Source organism: Phyllostomus discolor, chromosome 5 (genome assembly GCF_004126475.2).
Source record: "Phyllostomus discolor isolate MPI-MPIP mPhyDis1 chromosome 5, mPhyDis1.pri.v3, whole genome shotgun sequence".
NCBI classification, from domain to species: Eukaryota; Metazoa; Chordata; class Mammalia; order Chiroptera; family Phyllostomidae; genus Phyllostomus; species Phyllostomus discolor.
In genome coordinates this window covers 55,014,007-55,030,142 of record NC_040907.2, presented here as the reverse complement: position 1 = coordinate 55,030,142, position 16,136 = coordinate 55,014,007, and the positions used below count along the sequence as shown (strand labels likewise).

Below are 16,136 nucleotides of genomic sequence, written 5' to 3'. Positions count from 1 at the left end.
GAATAAGTAGAGCATGCATCCTATTATGGCCTTTCAGGAATTATTGACTACCTTTTATCCTAAGATTCTAAATGTGTTTAAACTTGATACAAAAAAACTTTTAGTTCATATATCTTTCTGTAAAATATAAGAAAACAGAAGAAGCCCTGGCTGGCGTAGCTCAGTGGATTAAGCGCGGGCTGGGAACCAAAGTGTCCCAGGTTCCATTCCCAGCCAGGGTACATTCCTAGGTTGCAGGCCATAACCCCCAGCAACCGCACATTGATGTTTCTCTCTCTCTCTCTCCCTCTCCCTCTCCCTTCCTCCCTTCCCTCTCTAAAAATAAATAAATAAAATTAAAAAAAAAAAAAAAAAAGAAAACAGAAGAAACAGAGGAAAGGGAACTCTAAAAACTGAAATTTAGAGTTGATAAACAGAGGTGGGAGAAATATATGTACTCTCATAAAGACTGTAGCCCCAACTTATTCAGAACCTATTTGTGTGGTTGTGCCATGGTACATCTTAGGAAAATGAACTAATATGGAAAAAATCTCCCAGACAGTCAGATTCAGAATTCATGGGTTCACATTCTGCCCCAACTATCCATCACCAGCTTCCTATTCATCAGAGCTCTTCTCCTTTCACGTTCTGCCGTTTAGCAGAAAAACCAGCATCAGACACTCTTTCCTACACCCAAACTCAGGCTCTGTTCCCATTTTGCAGAATGATTAGGAGGTATTAAAGACTGTAGCACTGAACTGATGCTTTCTCCAGGAAGGAATCAGAAAAATCAACTAGGCACTGGCAGGGTGTGAAAAAAGGACGAGCATTGGAGCACTTGCACTCTGACTCAGGAATATGTGAGTCTGAACCATGAAAAAGTATTGCTCTCTTTCCCCAGAGCGATGAAGTCTCTAAGGGCTGATAAAGGGATATAGTGCAAAGTGATCTTGACATGAGCAAATAGCTTCCCTCCCATTTCTACACATACAAAATTGAAATAATATCATACCACAGACTCACATGAAATGGAGAAAGAACAAAATATGCAATATAACAAGGAGAGACAGGGAGTATGAGCCAACTGTACTTGATTTTAATCATTATTATAACAAGATACCTAACTTTAGTTTTCTTTTCTTTAAAATAAAACCTAACATGCAACTCACTAGATTATTTGAAATAATGAATATAAAACCTAGTGTGATATTTAGCTCATAATAAACACAGAGCAAGTAGAACTTTATAATTAGAGAATGAATGAGTTACATATATTTAATTTATATATTATATAAGTTTATATTTATGACAATCTGGAAGATCTATCTCAACTCAGAGTACCTCAGTTTTTCTAATCCACTTTTCTATTTATTTTCTGATCAGATACTGAGATTAGGTTGAAGCCTGGGACTGATGTAAAGAAATAAACAACTGAAGCAAAAGAAGTAAAAGAAGGAAAGTAAAGGGAACTCTAGAGAAAAGTTTTATTAAGGAAAACATGCAGAAAAAGAATGCGGCTTCAATGTGGTGCTTTCGTGAATTCCTCACATGCAACTTCATCCTTTTCCGCACAGAGACAGCTTGGTCTCCTGGTAAGAAGCTCTGATGAGGGAACCATACTGCCAGGTTGGTTAGCCTAACCATGCAGACTTGAAGGTAATAGTGTTCACTCACAGGGTTCTTGTGAGAAATAAATGAATTAAATATAGAAAGCATTAAAAAGAGTATGTGTCTGCTCAATAAAGAGAAGGAAGCCTATGAGTATTATAATATTCTGGTCACTATGAATATTTTCCATGATTAGTAATTTGCAAAAACAAAAAACAAACAAAAAAAACAACTAGCCCAAAGATACACACATCCTTGGTTCTAATATACTATTTATTGGAACATAAATGTACCTTGTAAACTGCCAAGTGCAAGGCTGTAAATCCATTTCTTGTCAGTCGAGACGGACGGAGCCCTTTTAACATAAGGGTTCTAATATGAGACTTGTTGCCTTAAAAAAATAAAAAAAAATAAAAAAATAGGTTAAATTGTTCAGGGGGTAGACTAAGTGACTTTAAAATCTCTCTTAGTGATAAGTGTCACAGTGACGTATAAAATCCGAGATTGCTGTTCTGTCCTCTATTTTTAAAGTTTTCTATAAATTGACAGGCTTACTAAGTAGTGAACATTTCTATTATACTTATAAAACTTTGTATCGATTCTGTGCATTTTAATGAATTTGTGTTACATTTTCTAATTCAGTCCTGTCACTGTCAGGTGGTTTTAAAACAAAAACATGAAAAAATTCATCTAAATAGACAATTAGGGAAAAGGATTAGATAAAATTCTAGTTGTACAGGATCCTTGGAACATCATTAGCAGTAGAGCTGATTTAGATCAGAGCAATCTGGAGAAAATGACCAAGGGTGGGAAGGAAGTTTAAATTTGGGAGGAAGATCTTTTAAGTACAGTCTGATTAATCTGTTTGACAGGAATGGTTAAGAGATCTGATGACAGTCAATACTTACACGTTAGTGTTCTATTTAAAAAGCTGAGTTCAGTGAATACTAGCTTGAATTAACACAAATAAATGTTAATTATTAACTCAATTAAATATGTTTATTGAGTTATATACAATAACATATACACAATATATGTTTATTGAGTTAGGTATAGTTATATACCTAACTATATGCCAGGTACCATCCTATGCATTTGGGATACATTAATGAATACAACAGAAAAAAAACATAAACTAAATTAAACTCTTCATCTTCCCTTTGATCAATCCTCTCTTTGGGATTGTATCCTTGGCATGTACAACATGACCTTTCTATCTTCCTGCAGTTTCTGAAGCAATTGCTTGATGATATTTTGGGGAATGCTTTAGGTACTTCTGAATCGAACAGAATTCCTCACTAATGTGCCTAATTCTGCAAAATGCTTTCTGGATTTCCTAGCCAGCCAAGTGGCTTGGTTCAGGGTAGAAGCACAATGAAACTTAAACTCAGAGCAAAATCAATAGAAATACCTGCATGGTAGTTACTGCTTCAGCTAAAGGTTATCAGAGTTGTAGGGGCAAAACAAAAGAGGAAACTGAGTATTAACAGAATTCTACTGTAGACTGTTAAGCAACTCAAATCACCAACACTATATATATGTATGTTTATATTTATGTATTTATATGTATATATATAAATATATGTATTTACATGTATACACACATAAATGTATTTATATGTACATACACATATATCAAAATGTAGAACTAGTTTATAACATACTGAGTTTCAAGTACTCACCTCCACAAATGCAACATAAATGAAGCAGAGACAGTCCATTTTCTGTGCGGTAATTTAAATTGACTTTACTGAAGGCATCATCAGAGCTGAAAAAAAAATTATAGATGATAACAAATTTCATCTTTTAGTTTATTATTTTTCACTTGAAAATTTATGAAAGGGAATCATGTTATTATAAATTCAGAACTGTATGTTTACTATGTCTGTTGTATACCTAGAAAATGTATGATGAATATATTTCCACATGAAGAATAATTAAAATCAAGAGAAAATAATACTGAGACTTTGAGAGATAACATTTAAATTAGAGACACTCATGAACAGTTCTCTGTTCTATATAAAATTTGAATGGATCAGGGCACCTTGATGAATAAAAAATTTTGTATATATAGAAAGCATAGATATTTGAAAGTAAATGTATTTCTTTTGCACTCAAAATTTCACACCATAGTTATGGAAAATTCAAGAAATTCACTCAAAAAAAAAAGGAAAGGAGAAAGGCAGCAGAGATTTGCCAAAGAAATACAGTCCCAATGTGTTACAAATTCTGCCTGAAGCAAAGGTGCCTTGTACTCTGACTGGGTCAGGTTTCACAGATAAAGAAGGCCTCAGCTCTGATAGTGTAGTGCGGTGGAGTCCCAGGTGAGAGGAGTAGTTTTAGTGGTTTAATTAATGGAATCCTCACCTTCCTCTGAACAAAGACCACTGCCGTGGAAGGGCCCTGGAGAGCCACGGGTAGCCTTTGAAAAAGAATGTAAAGCTAAAATTATTGACCTCTTGGGGTCACTGGTACTCCCAGGAAATTTTTCAGTAGAAATGAGATCACATCCTTGGCCTCCCAGGTCAATTTCAAGCTGCCTCCTGCCTATTTAAATCTCTAGAAGCTTTAGTGAGATGGCATAGTCTTTGGTAAGTGAGACTTTCATATCATTTGTTAAATACTTACACTTAAAAGATACTGTAAATTCAGAATATTCTCATCAATACATCCAGCTAAGAAATTCAAAAGCTATTGCAATATTGAAATAGAAAAACAAAGGCTGTTATTCTCCAGGGCACTACTAAAAAGAGAGAATCTCTAAATCTACGGACATTGAAGGATCTCAGTGAAATGCTTTAACGAACAATGGTAAGGCCAGTGGTTGTTTTCATAAATTTGGATATATTCCAGAACTTTCCCCCCTCCTAACTTTTTTGCTTTCTGTGTTCAACTTCCCAGCAGCAATCTGCAGATGTACTTTTGACAAATCTACCTCATATTGACTAATACCTCAACTTGTTTTAAAATGCCATTTGTAGAAGTAAAATTAACTCCGATGAGTAATTTTCACAAATGTTATAATATAGCAAGGAGCCCAGAATTTCATGGGGGAAAAAGTTAACAATTGAATTCATTTCTGTCTGCACTTTCCCCTAGCTCAATGAATAGTGGAAAAAAAAATTACTCCTGATGAAGATACCACTATTTTAAATGTCTACCTAAAATGAGACTAATGAAAAATAAATTTTATGTGTGCAATAACTTTACAAAATAATATGATTCTCAGAAATGTGTGGCCTTTTCTGAGCCTGAGCTTTAACCTCTCAAAGACAGTCCTATTATAGATGTCTTGGAGAAATTACTCAAATAGGTAATACTAAGCAAAGAGTACCCAGTGGCCCATACTTGGAAATGGCCCATACTATTCACAAAGCTCTTTTCTATGGTTATGATTTCAAATAGCACAGGTTTTCTGAAAAGCTGAATGCTGCTTTTTAACCTGGGCGGATTGAATTTTTCTCTTAAAGTGTGTAGGACATCAGTGTCCTTAAATAAAAAAGTAAAATGACAACAACAACAAAAACCTGTGCCTAGCAACTGATGATGTTGATTGGCAAGGATTCAGAAGCTCTAACCTGCTTTGGCTTTCTTCCTTGGCCTTTCCATTACCCAGCAAATGAAACACACAGTAAGATCACAAGACAGAAAACAAAGTATTAGGGTGGGGAAAGACAGGGAAGTCTTCTGTTAAATAAAGAACTGTATAAACTTCAGCCTAAGAGAAAAACAGGGAAAGAAACACATTCTTTTAACTAACTATAATGAACTTAATACTGAAAGAAGAAAAAGCTCAGGAGTTCCTCTGTAGCAGTGAATCCTTGACAAAATTCATTTTTTAATGTGTGCCTCTACCATTATATAGCAATATCTGCCCTGTTTTAATGTTTTAAAAGTAAAAAAAAGTCATTTCAGCAGTGTAGATAATTCTTAAAAGCTTGGTTCTTATATTTACACCAGAATTAAAATCCTATCCTGTTTTGCCTTTTAAGTAGTTTTTTTTTCTTTCTCCAATTTGAGCAACTTATTTAACACTTCAAGCCTTGAATTCTTCATTTATAAAATTATTGAAATAATACACATTATTGTGTTGTTGTGAAGAACAGATGAGGTTAAGTACTTGCTGCAGAAGGTGGCAAATGATTGTTGCCCATAACTAGTTACTTTGTCATTATTACTATTACTATTATTGCATAATTTTCAAACCAAGTTTGACCTTCTTTGACCTCTCACATTTGACGACCTACATTTCTGAATGTTCACCACTAATTATGTAGACAAGTATTTTATGCTCACAGTAACTCTCTATCAGAGTTCTAGAAAATGTCTGATCTTGTCTTCACTTTTTACAAATGGCGAAGTTCAGCTCATGGTCTCACATTTCTCCAGAGCAGATGTTCCCTGGGTGCCAGCATAGCCCTGCCCCGGCACCTGCTTGACAGCCAACTTCTCTGACTTTGGGAAGATTCTGGAGTCACTCATGTTAGTTTTGCACATATTTTCTTGGGAGTGTTATTTGAGTCTATCCTGCACTTCAGAACAAAATCAAAGGTTAGTAGAGAGGACATCAGACCAGTTTAGCTGTCTCATAGTTTTAAGTAGAGAGCGGGTGGAAGAAAGATGTTGGGAGAAAGAAAGAGGGGTATGAAACCCTTTCTAGGGTTCATAGGTCCTCTGGGGTCCTCTGGCTCTGAGGGGATGGCTGGTCTCAGTTGTGTATGTCCAGTGTTGGCCAGCGGCTCTGCCCTGTGCCAGAGGGGAGCTGCTATGGCCTGAGGTGCCGAGTGTCAGATGTCCCATGGACACTGTTATGTGTTCTTCCTGGGTGTGCTTCATTCCTCACTGCCAGTTTGATATTCTATGATATTTATTTAAAGAAAACACTAAACTATAATAAAAATAATTGACTTGCTTTTTATTACAAAAATAAAAAATAAAAAAATAAAAATGGCCAAGTTCACCATTGTAACACCTAGCACTTATCAGTGATCAGAGCAACTAGAAGAATCATAGCTTTTTAGTACAAGTCCAGCATTATCATGCAATAGGGAAACCATTTTCAACACTAGAGATATTCAAAGAACAATAATGTAAATGGAAAAAAAAGATTGTGCTGAAAATCACTTTATTGACAAGGTAGACTTAACTCAGTATCTAACTTTGCTAATGCATTCTGTCGGTCTGGTCAGTACCTACTGAAAACCAACTGTGTGCTTCACTTAGGTTCTTAATACACCCTTCAGATTGTTTTCAATAATCTACTTGATATTCTACTTGATGTAAACTACTCACTAATTCCTGCATCTTTTTAGTGCATCAGTACTTAAAATATATATACTAGATGGACCCCTGCAACTGACCTTAGCGTTAGTCCTGATCCTCTTTTGCCCTCATCGGCTTTGCAGTGAAGGTAAACACTACATAAACAGAAAGTATAAGATGCTAACATCCATTGCTTTATATTATTTTTTTAAAAAAGGATAACCCCAGGTGAATGTCTATTATTTACATTAAAAAATTGAGTGAATTATATTCATGAGTTTTTAACAATCATTTCTTAGCTCCTTGAATCTTAAACTAGACTTGACCATTCTTAAGTCACTCATTATAATACAGCCCTAAAGAGCTCCTTGCTCAAATCTGAGCTGTTGCCTGTTGCTGTTGTTCTCTTGAGTTCTGCACTCCTTGAATTCATGCAACTTCTATTAAATGCCAACAAAGTGAACCAACAGAGAATAAATTTCTACAATACCTGGCAGTCAAATGCAACTTTTATAGTATAGTTTTTATCTTAACTTAAGTAACTGGAATGTAATTTTTAAAAAGAAATTTACTTTGGAGCTAGACTTGAATCCTAATTCTCACTTCCCATTAAATTCTAGACAAATGTTTCTGTTTTGATACAACTAAAATATTCAGATTTTAAAGCAATCATTCCTAGGAGAGATATTTCATTTTCTTTTCTTTTGTCTCTTCTAAAGCAACTGTGTATGTCAACTTCCCTCCAAATTGAGCATCACTTATGTATTCTAATACCTTACACTCAATTTATTTTTTAATTTACTCTTATATTTTTTCCTCTCCTACCATGCTGTAGTGTAACTTAACAAATCCTAATGAGTTCATAGTGCTTGCTGGGGCATAAATGAAGCTCCTAATTAAAATGAAGCTACTATTATGAATACATTTCTAATTCTCTCCTTAATCATTAAAAATGGTAGTTCTGTGCCCAAAGGTTACTTTCTTTTTTGTATCATAATGAACTCTTTTCTTAGCCTTTACCTTTTATCCAGAAAAATATGCAGTTTTGTGATCCAATTAAACTTCTTTCTCATGACCTCATCCTTTCAACACAATGTCTGACATGACAACAGGTGGAAACTTATTAAAATATAATATTTGAAAAGTTGACCAAAAATAATTCATTACTGTCCAGAATATTCAGATAGGTGGGCACATTTTTAAAATCAATTCATTGGCTGAAACTTAAGGAAAGGCCAAGAAGGTAAAAAGAAGATAAAAATTTGTCATAGATCATCCAGTTCTCAAATTGATAATTTAAGTTTTAAATGCCTGGTTGTAAGTTTTTGTGTAGTTCTTTGTGGTTCCTGCTGACTGCCCTGCAAAATAGAAACTGAAAGATCATCAGTAAGGGGGAGTTAGAGTGAGGTAGCAATGAGACAGAGAGAGAGAGAGAGAGAGAGAGAGAGATTGAAATGAAGCTGCCTCACGGCAGTCTTGAGGCAAAATGAATTGATTACTTTTGGTTTGAGTTCATTTTGTTGTTTGTTTTTTTGTTTAGGTGCAAATTAGCACAATGTAATAACCAAACATGCCAAATAATACTTTTAATCTATTTTAATTTTAAAAGATGAAATTTCCCTCCTCAATATTCTATTTAGCACCTTGATAGGGAATTTCACTCATCTTAGATAAGGTCAGGCTGCAATATTTCTGGAGCTATTCATTTTATCATAGCTAAATTTCATAATTGGTTATATTTCTGAAAAAGTAGATTTCAGGAACATGTTTCATTTGGAGGATCAGTATCATGGGTTGTAGCTAGGCCCAGAAGAACTTTTCAGGGAGAAAATAAGAAAAAAGTTACATCTTGGAAAACCTTCATTTTTTTCTCTTTTTAATTTTTTTCCCTAAATATTGCAATTGCTCTTCCATGAAAGAGAGTATTTTCTGATTATTTTTGTTTATTCATTAAACCTAATCAGTTTCAAAGTAAGATATCATCATTGGCCAAGTTGATTAAAATGAGAAAAAATAGGGGTTTTTTGATTATGTTGACAAGCCATGACCTTGGAAAATTATAACTTCTCTGGAATATCATCATAAAGGCTCAAATTTTATATTACAGATCAAACAGATAAAAAGTAGGCTTGACAATGAAATTGGCAAAACATAGTTCTAAAATTTCTAATGACTAAAAACATATTGAAACAAAATAATTTAATTGGAAACCTTTGAAAAGTTGCACGGGAAAAATCATTACCTCATTTTTTTACAAAGGTCCTGGAAGGGTGCATGTGTTGCCAGGGGGCCAGTGATTGGGGAAGTGGGGGCAGAAATATATTCCTTCCCTCCCACTCCTAGGGACGGTGATGATACACAGGACGTAGGAAAACTGTGGAGTAGCATGGGGAACATGAAAATTTTTCTAAGATAATTCCGACACCTTTCTCTTTACCATTCTCAGGTTGAGAACTAGGATCATGGAGATCAGACCTCGTGGATTAAGTCCAGTTGGGTGCAATCCCAGCACAGCCATACCAGCTGTGCAAGCTGGCCAAAGCTGGCTTCGTTTGATTGGCCTCATTTTCTGTAATAACATGTCAATTGTGATAGCTACTTCATGGGGTTGTTAATGTAAACAATAATGATTAGTTTTTAATGAACATTTCTGTGTAGTGACCATGATGCAGTCACTGTGCTAAAGTACTTTAATGCACAGGGTTGGATACAAGCAGGTTTACGGTTGTGAGTACACCAAACAGTTTATTCTTGTATTGTTATTTACTTATTAATTATTGTATTACTTATATTATTATTAACCTACTTTTACCCATCACTGTACACATTTAGGATTGTGAGTTAACACATATAAAATACCTTGTAGCATGCCTAGCATATGGTAGGCACTAAGTTGTTAGTTTTGCTTTCAAATAGGTATCACAAATAAATAAGTTAAACAAGGTGAAGAGGCTATCTGTAGTGAACATATATACTAGTATTTAGACCTGTAAATGGATAACAACAGCACCACGAATTACGTGCTATTAAGCAGTTTACACCGAAAGATCTGAGAGCACACAGAGGAAGAAATAATCAGATGATGGTACACTGATGTCCACTTCTCCCTTCCCTTCTGCCTCTCTTCTTCTTCATCTCTTCCTGTCACCTGTACCCTAGCTGCACAGATGCCCAAAGGTATGAGTGAATGCAATGTTACTGTGGAAGATGAGGAACACTTCATTCCCATTCCTTTTCTTTCTCATATTGAGTTCTCATTCCAAAGGTGCAAAAACAAGATAATGGTTTGGTTCTTTTTGGTTTTCTACATTTAGTTCTGTATTGCTCTGTACTATAGTGTGAGTGTGTGTTTGAACTCACAGAAAGAAGCCTTGGTACACTATGGTATGAAAATTCTCTTCTAATGAATGGAATGAATATCTACCATAAACATAATAAAGAAACTTGTCAGCAATTGAAAATAAAACAAAACAAAAACTCCACCCTCCCAGACAAACCTATGTTTATATCAGTGATGCTCCACCTGTTACTTTACTGTTAGAAACTTTTAGGGGATCTCCCACAGTTTTTCTGCAATCTACGTGTTTAGAGAAAGCCTGATGTCAGGCAGCATAACACAGTTGTTCATCGCAGAAGTACTCCTTACATAATGTAAGACACGAATAAAGATGAGGGAGAAAAGATTCTAACACATATTTGACACCTAAATTGTCTTAGATACTCATTTAAGTGTGATTTCATACAATGTTATCTTTTATTTTTCCAACTACTCTTAAAATTATTATATGTGAGCCAGTGAGTGAGACAATTTATATTCTCAGTACTTCTTTCTTTTCTTTCCTTGTCATCCATCATTTTATTCTAGAGAAAAGAAAATTCTGTGGAATTTGCCCTGGGCATGACTGCCTTTCTTTCCCAGATGATGCTATCTGCCTTGATGAGATCAGACAAAACATAGTTCTCTGCTTTTTTGTTTGTTTGTTTGTTTGTTTGCTCCATTAACTCTCTGAAGATCACACCAGTTGCCAGCTTTCTGTTCTCATGTTCTTCATCCCTTCACTGATATCACCTCAGGCAGAGTTTTCAGAATAACTCAGTTATCTTTCTAAAGCACAGTTATCAAACTTGAGCCAAAGTACATTTTTAGCATACAAAAATATGACTTGGGGAGCTTATTAAAAATTCAGGTTTCTGGAAGTCATCCCCAAAGATTCTGATTCATTTGATTGGGGAAAACTCATGGAATCTAAAATTTTAGCAAGCACTGGACGCTCCTCTACTGTAGGAGGTGCTTACCTGGAGAAACAATGTTTCTACGCTCTCATAATCCTCTGCTCAGCTTCATGTGATCACTTCTGGCTAACTGAACATTTCTGTAGCTTCCTTAACGGCTTTAGCACTGGGCTTCAGTCTTCCTCTCCACGACATGTTCTACCATTACTCTCAGGGAATTTGACATGCATTTTGATGAAACTTCTAGTACCGTGGTTTGAAAAGTCATTAAATCCCTCCTGATCACAATACTTAAAATTTGTATTTCAGATTTTTGCATCATCTTGAAGTGTTCTAACATTTTACATTTTTACTTTTGAAAACACCCTCACGATATCAAAACATTTTATCCTTTCTTTCCTCCTAACTTTTAATAAATTATTTGTTACTCCCACTCTATAATAAAGTCTTCAGTCTTTCAAACTGCCCTATTTATCCAATCAATCATTGTAATAGAAACCTCCAATTATTCAATGCCTGTTGTGTGTTAGGCCCTGTACTCAGCACTTAATTGACATCATTTTATAGATACCCTGTGAGATTATTAACCTCATTTTACAAATGCAAATAAGGTTCAGGAGATTCAGTGAAATATCCAAGAATACTAAGTTTGTGAATAGAAGAAACTACCCTGGCTGGCGTGGCTCAGTGGACTGAGCGCAGGCCTGCAGACCAAAGGATTGCCAGTTTGATTCTCAGTCTAGAGCACATGTCTGGGTTGCAGGCAGGTCCCCAGTAGGCAACCACACATTGATGTTTCTCTCCCTCTCTTTCTCCTTCCCTTCCCATCTCTCTAAAAATAAATAAATAAAACCTTTAAAAAAGAGAAGAAACTAGATTTAAAACTGATTGCATGACTATAAAAAACCCTTTTCATAAGCATTCTGACATAGCATTCTTACTCAACTTACATACAATGGTCAAGACATTCGTTTTTCTTGCCTCTCTTGACTTCCCATGGTACACACCCACTCTTGCGTATCTATCTTTACTTAAGTATACCATTTATCTGGAATGCTTTCAAAATCTGAATAAATCAAGACTCTAAATCTTTTTTTAATATTTGAAAATCATCCTGTTTTTCCTTCTAGTTGGCACTCTTCATAGACTGACTTCCATGCATTATCTGTATATGTGTTTCCCCTGAACCAGAGTTTGAAGTCCTGGAGCAAGAAGCAGGTGCTGGAGTAAGAAAAGCTCTCTCTGTGGCACAGGTGGCAGACACAAGGCCCGTGGGCCGGGCCCTCTACCTTGTTTTATCCACCTGGACCTTGTTTCTAACCGGCAGCAGCGCCGAGTTCCTTGCTCCTAGTTAAGGAATAATTACATTTATACAGTTCTAAAATTATATACGGCCCTTTGAAAGCAACCTCGAGGCTGATGTGGCCCCAGTGAAAAAGTTTGACACCCCTGTTCTATGGAGTCAGGCAGACCTTGCTACACATCACCGTTCCAGAACTGACCATGTGATCGGAACAGAACACAATGTCTCTAGTCCTTAGTTTATTATCCACCAGAAAGACTGTCTCCCACATATGGTCATGGAGAGGATTAAACAATGTCTTATATTTGATGTACCTGGATTAGCACCATAAATACAGCTCAAACAATAAATCTGAACTATAATCTGCCTGCCACTGATTCTTGCCTCTCACCCCTAATAATAATCAACAAAAAGGAGGTCACATCTATCACATGTAGTGAAAATGTAGGAAAAGTCAGTTTTAGCAGGAGCCGTAGAAACAGCTTCTTGTAGATGTGGTACAAGAAAAAAGCTCTTCATCTCAAGCCCACTGTTTAATCCTTAAAGGAATATATTTTGTTTTAAATTAGACTTGATATATTTGCATAATATTTCCTTAATTAAAATAAATAAATAAAGTTTTGACTTTACAAATTTGGGGAAAATCTCTTCAATGTAATCACATTTTATTTAGCAGATTTATTTGAGTTATTAAGAGCTAGAGGGTTTATGATTAAGTTCTATATTCATACCCTTTTCCAACAAAATAAATATGTATGTATAAATCTATTACAACAAAGTGCTGGTCACATCTTTGCAAGATATTTCAATGTTTCCCCATAACTGAGCACGTGATACTAATTGCAGAAGCCAACCCAACCCAGAGTATCTCAACATATGTGTTAATGCTGAGTTAATAATTTTGGGCCAGATAACAGGAGAATCAGCTATTTCCCAAGCCATAACATTGGACACTTATGAAGGCCTTATTAACTCACTGACAAACTTCTTATAAACTATATTATACATGGAAACTTTTATATGTCAATTATGTCAGTTTTGCATGTTTACTATATCTGAAATTTCTTTTTAAAAATATAATGTCATTGCTTTATAATTGTTTTCCAAGGAAAATAGAGGGAGTTCTTGGTCACAAGTACATTTTGTGAATAACACAGCTATAAGTGAATACATCTAACTGGCCACATGGAACTTCTCCTCAGTCAGGCAGCTAACTTAAACTAACCCCCCAAAATACACCTAGTTTCTCAATGCCAGATTCAATTTCTTCACAGGTTGCTTGTGTATATCAGGGTCCTGCCACTCTTTTCTGAACATTTGATGCCTTCCAAGGTTGTGACACCATGGCAGATTATTTTTCTCTTGTTATCATGGAACAAAACCCACTGAAAGCCAGAAGCCAATATAACTCATTGTTATGTGATTTTTCAGGGACAAAATAATACTCAGTTCCATTAAAGGGCAGTCTTTCAATGTCAGGAGTCCAGAGGGTTTGTTAAAATTGGACTTAGCCTGTAGTCCAGAGGAAACAATGTGACCAATAAATATCCTTCCACCATTTGGGAAGAGACACTGTGTTGTTTGTGGCTGGAATGGTTTACAAGAATGATCTAATTCCAGAGAAGATTATTTGCTTCAGCAACAGCATTCAAAAGCTAGGGTTAGGTTCTTCTTCTTTTTTTTTTTAATTTTAGTAATGGAGTATAAAAGTTACATTTTAAGGATATAATCTATATTTTCAAGGATATAAGAACGGTCAAGAGTGGATAACTTTATATTCTAAGACTTAGAACATGACTGAATAATGTTGTATTTTTAAATACATAGAGAGATATCTAAAAATAAGATAAATAATGAAGATACTTATGCAAATAAATAATCTTTACCCAAATATGTGCCTTAATTCTGTAAGTTCTTTTTCTTTGATCTGAAGGTCATCTTCTAATCTTTCTATTATGATGACATAAGATTCACTGACCTTCTTCTTCCATTCATCTAAAAAGAAATGAAATAGATTTATAGCTGTGTTTTGCCAAATGTAGACACAGATCATAACATAGAAGTAATTAAAACTCTGTTTTTATGCAAAATTCTACAATACTTAATTTAAATTACTGAATTTAAAATGCAGATGTTTATATTTAAAATGCAATCATATAGAATTGTAGTAATTAAGAACCCATTTGATATAAGATAATATATTTACATAAAAGAATATATTTGACTTATTTGATTTGATTTAATTGCATTTTAATTATAGCAATCTCCAATTTCTAGAAAAGAGCTTTTTGGTCCTAAATAAGAGATACTTAAGATATAACTCTAAAATCCCTATATTTGGCAGTATTACAATTTTTTCTAAAACATTATGCCTAGGAACTAATAATACATTTTTATAAGAAATTTGTTTTCTTTAAAGATTTTTCAAACAGGTACTTTGAATTCAGTTATTCTTCACAACACTTTTATATAATACATTGTTTTATTATCCATGGAAAAATTAACAGATATTCTAAGGAAATGTTAATTATCTACAACTATCATTGAACCCTGTTACATTTAAGGATATAAAATAATTACCAGTGCAAGTTTGGGTTGGTCTAGATTTATAATTTCCCATTTGTTAGATGATTCTTCTTTTTCCCAATGCAGTTCCTCACGTTACAAGATTCCAAGTTCAAGTGCAGTTACAGTCCAGTAGAAAATACTTTGATAGTCTGGCTAAAAATAAGCAGACTGCCAAATGGAATGTCATGCAACAATGACAAAGAACAAAATAGTGTGTACTTTCAAGGGTAAAATCATAAAGGAAACTAATCAGCCTGTTTAAAAGAGCTGTACAACAAATAAATATTAAATGTTTCAATAAAATTATTTGCATCCATCTGTTGATTACCTAACCTTATATACCTTTATGGGCCATTTCTTTAATAGATATATCTAGAAAGTGGTTCAGTTATATATGATGTCTACAAAGAGCTATTGAAACTACCTGGGATATTCTTTCAGGATTATTTTCTCCTGAGCCAAAGTCATGGCAGCAGGAAAAGAGTGACTGGTAATAGGATTGATCTCTATACTCATATATAAACAATGAAAACCCATATCCTATGGCATGTTACTAATGGAATCATTATAAGCTCAGGATACAATGAAAATAGAATGAAAAACCCAGAAGGAAAAGTTACCTGATTTTTACTACTTTTTTTTAACTCTTTATTTGTATTGTTGTCACTATTACAGATGTCCCCCACCACTTTGCCCACCTCCATCAAGGCTCTGTCCCCCTTTTCTTCTGGCCATCAACACACTGTTGTCTGTGTCTATGGGTCATGCATATACGTTCTTTGCCTAACACCCTCACCTTCTTTTATCCAATCCCCCATCCACCCTCCCCTCCAACAACTGTAAGTCTATTCCAAGTATCCATGCCTCTGTTTCTATTTTGTTCATCAGTTTATTTTGTTCGTTAAATTTATATACTTCTTTTCTATAATGGAATCTTATCTAGAAAGTATAAATTTTAATTGAAATTTATCTTCAGAGCCATAGTTTGAATGTAGTAAGTATAGATTTCATAGTTGTTATAGTTAAGTGTTCAAATAACTATTTCCTTTTAAAGCAAATGCTTAGATAAATTTAATTCTCCACAACTTTTTCTCAGCAAAGGTAATTTAAGTTCTGGAGGCAGGGCTTCAATACTGATCAAACATGATGGCGGACCCAAAAAAGACCCTAGAATTATCTTCTC

The 16,136-nt window shown here is 34.7% G+C and overlaps 1 protein-coding gene across 1 annotated transcript in view; it reads right to left on the bottom strand.

Moving 5' to 3' along the window:
- The window catches only part of LOC114496618 (serine/threonine-protein kinase TNNI3K), a 279,002-nt gene extending 263,890 nt beyond the window's left edge, over positions 1-15,112 (bottom strand). Inside the window, exons 1-4 of the mRNA XM_028512225.2 lie at positions 14,966-15,112; positions 14,272-14,380; positions 3,270-3,355; positions 1,881-1,978 (exon numbers count right to left, since the gene is read on the bottom strand). Of these exons, the coding sequence (XP_028368026.1) occupies positions 1,881-1,978; positions 3,270-3,355; positions 14,272-14,380; positions 14,966-15,005 (333 nt within the window). The 5' untranslated portion in view covers positions 15,006-15,112. The remainder of the gene's footprint in view (positions 1-1,880; positions 1,979-3,269; positions 3,356-14,271; positions 14,381-14,965) is intronic.
- Positions 15,113-16,136: the final 1,024 nt, after the last annotated feature.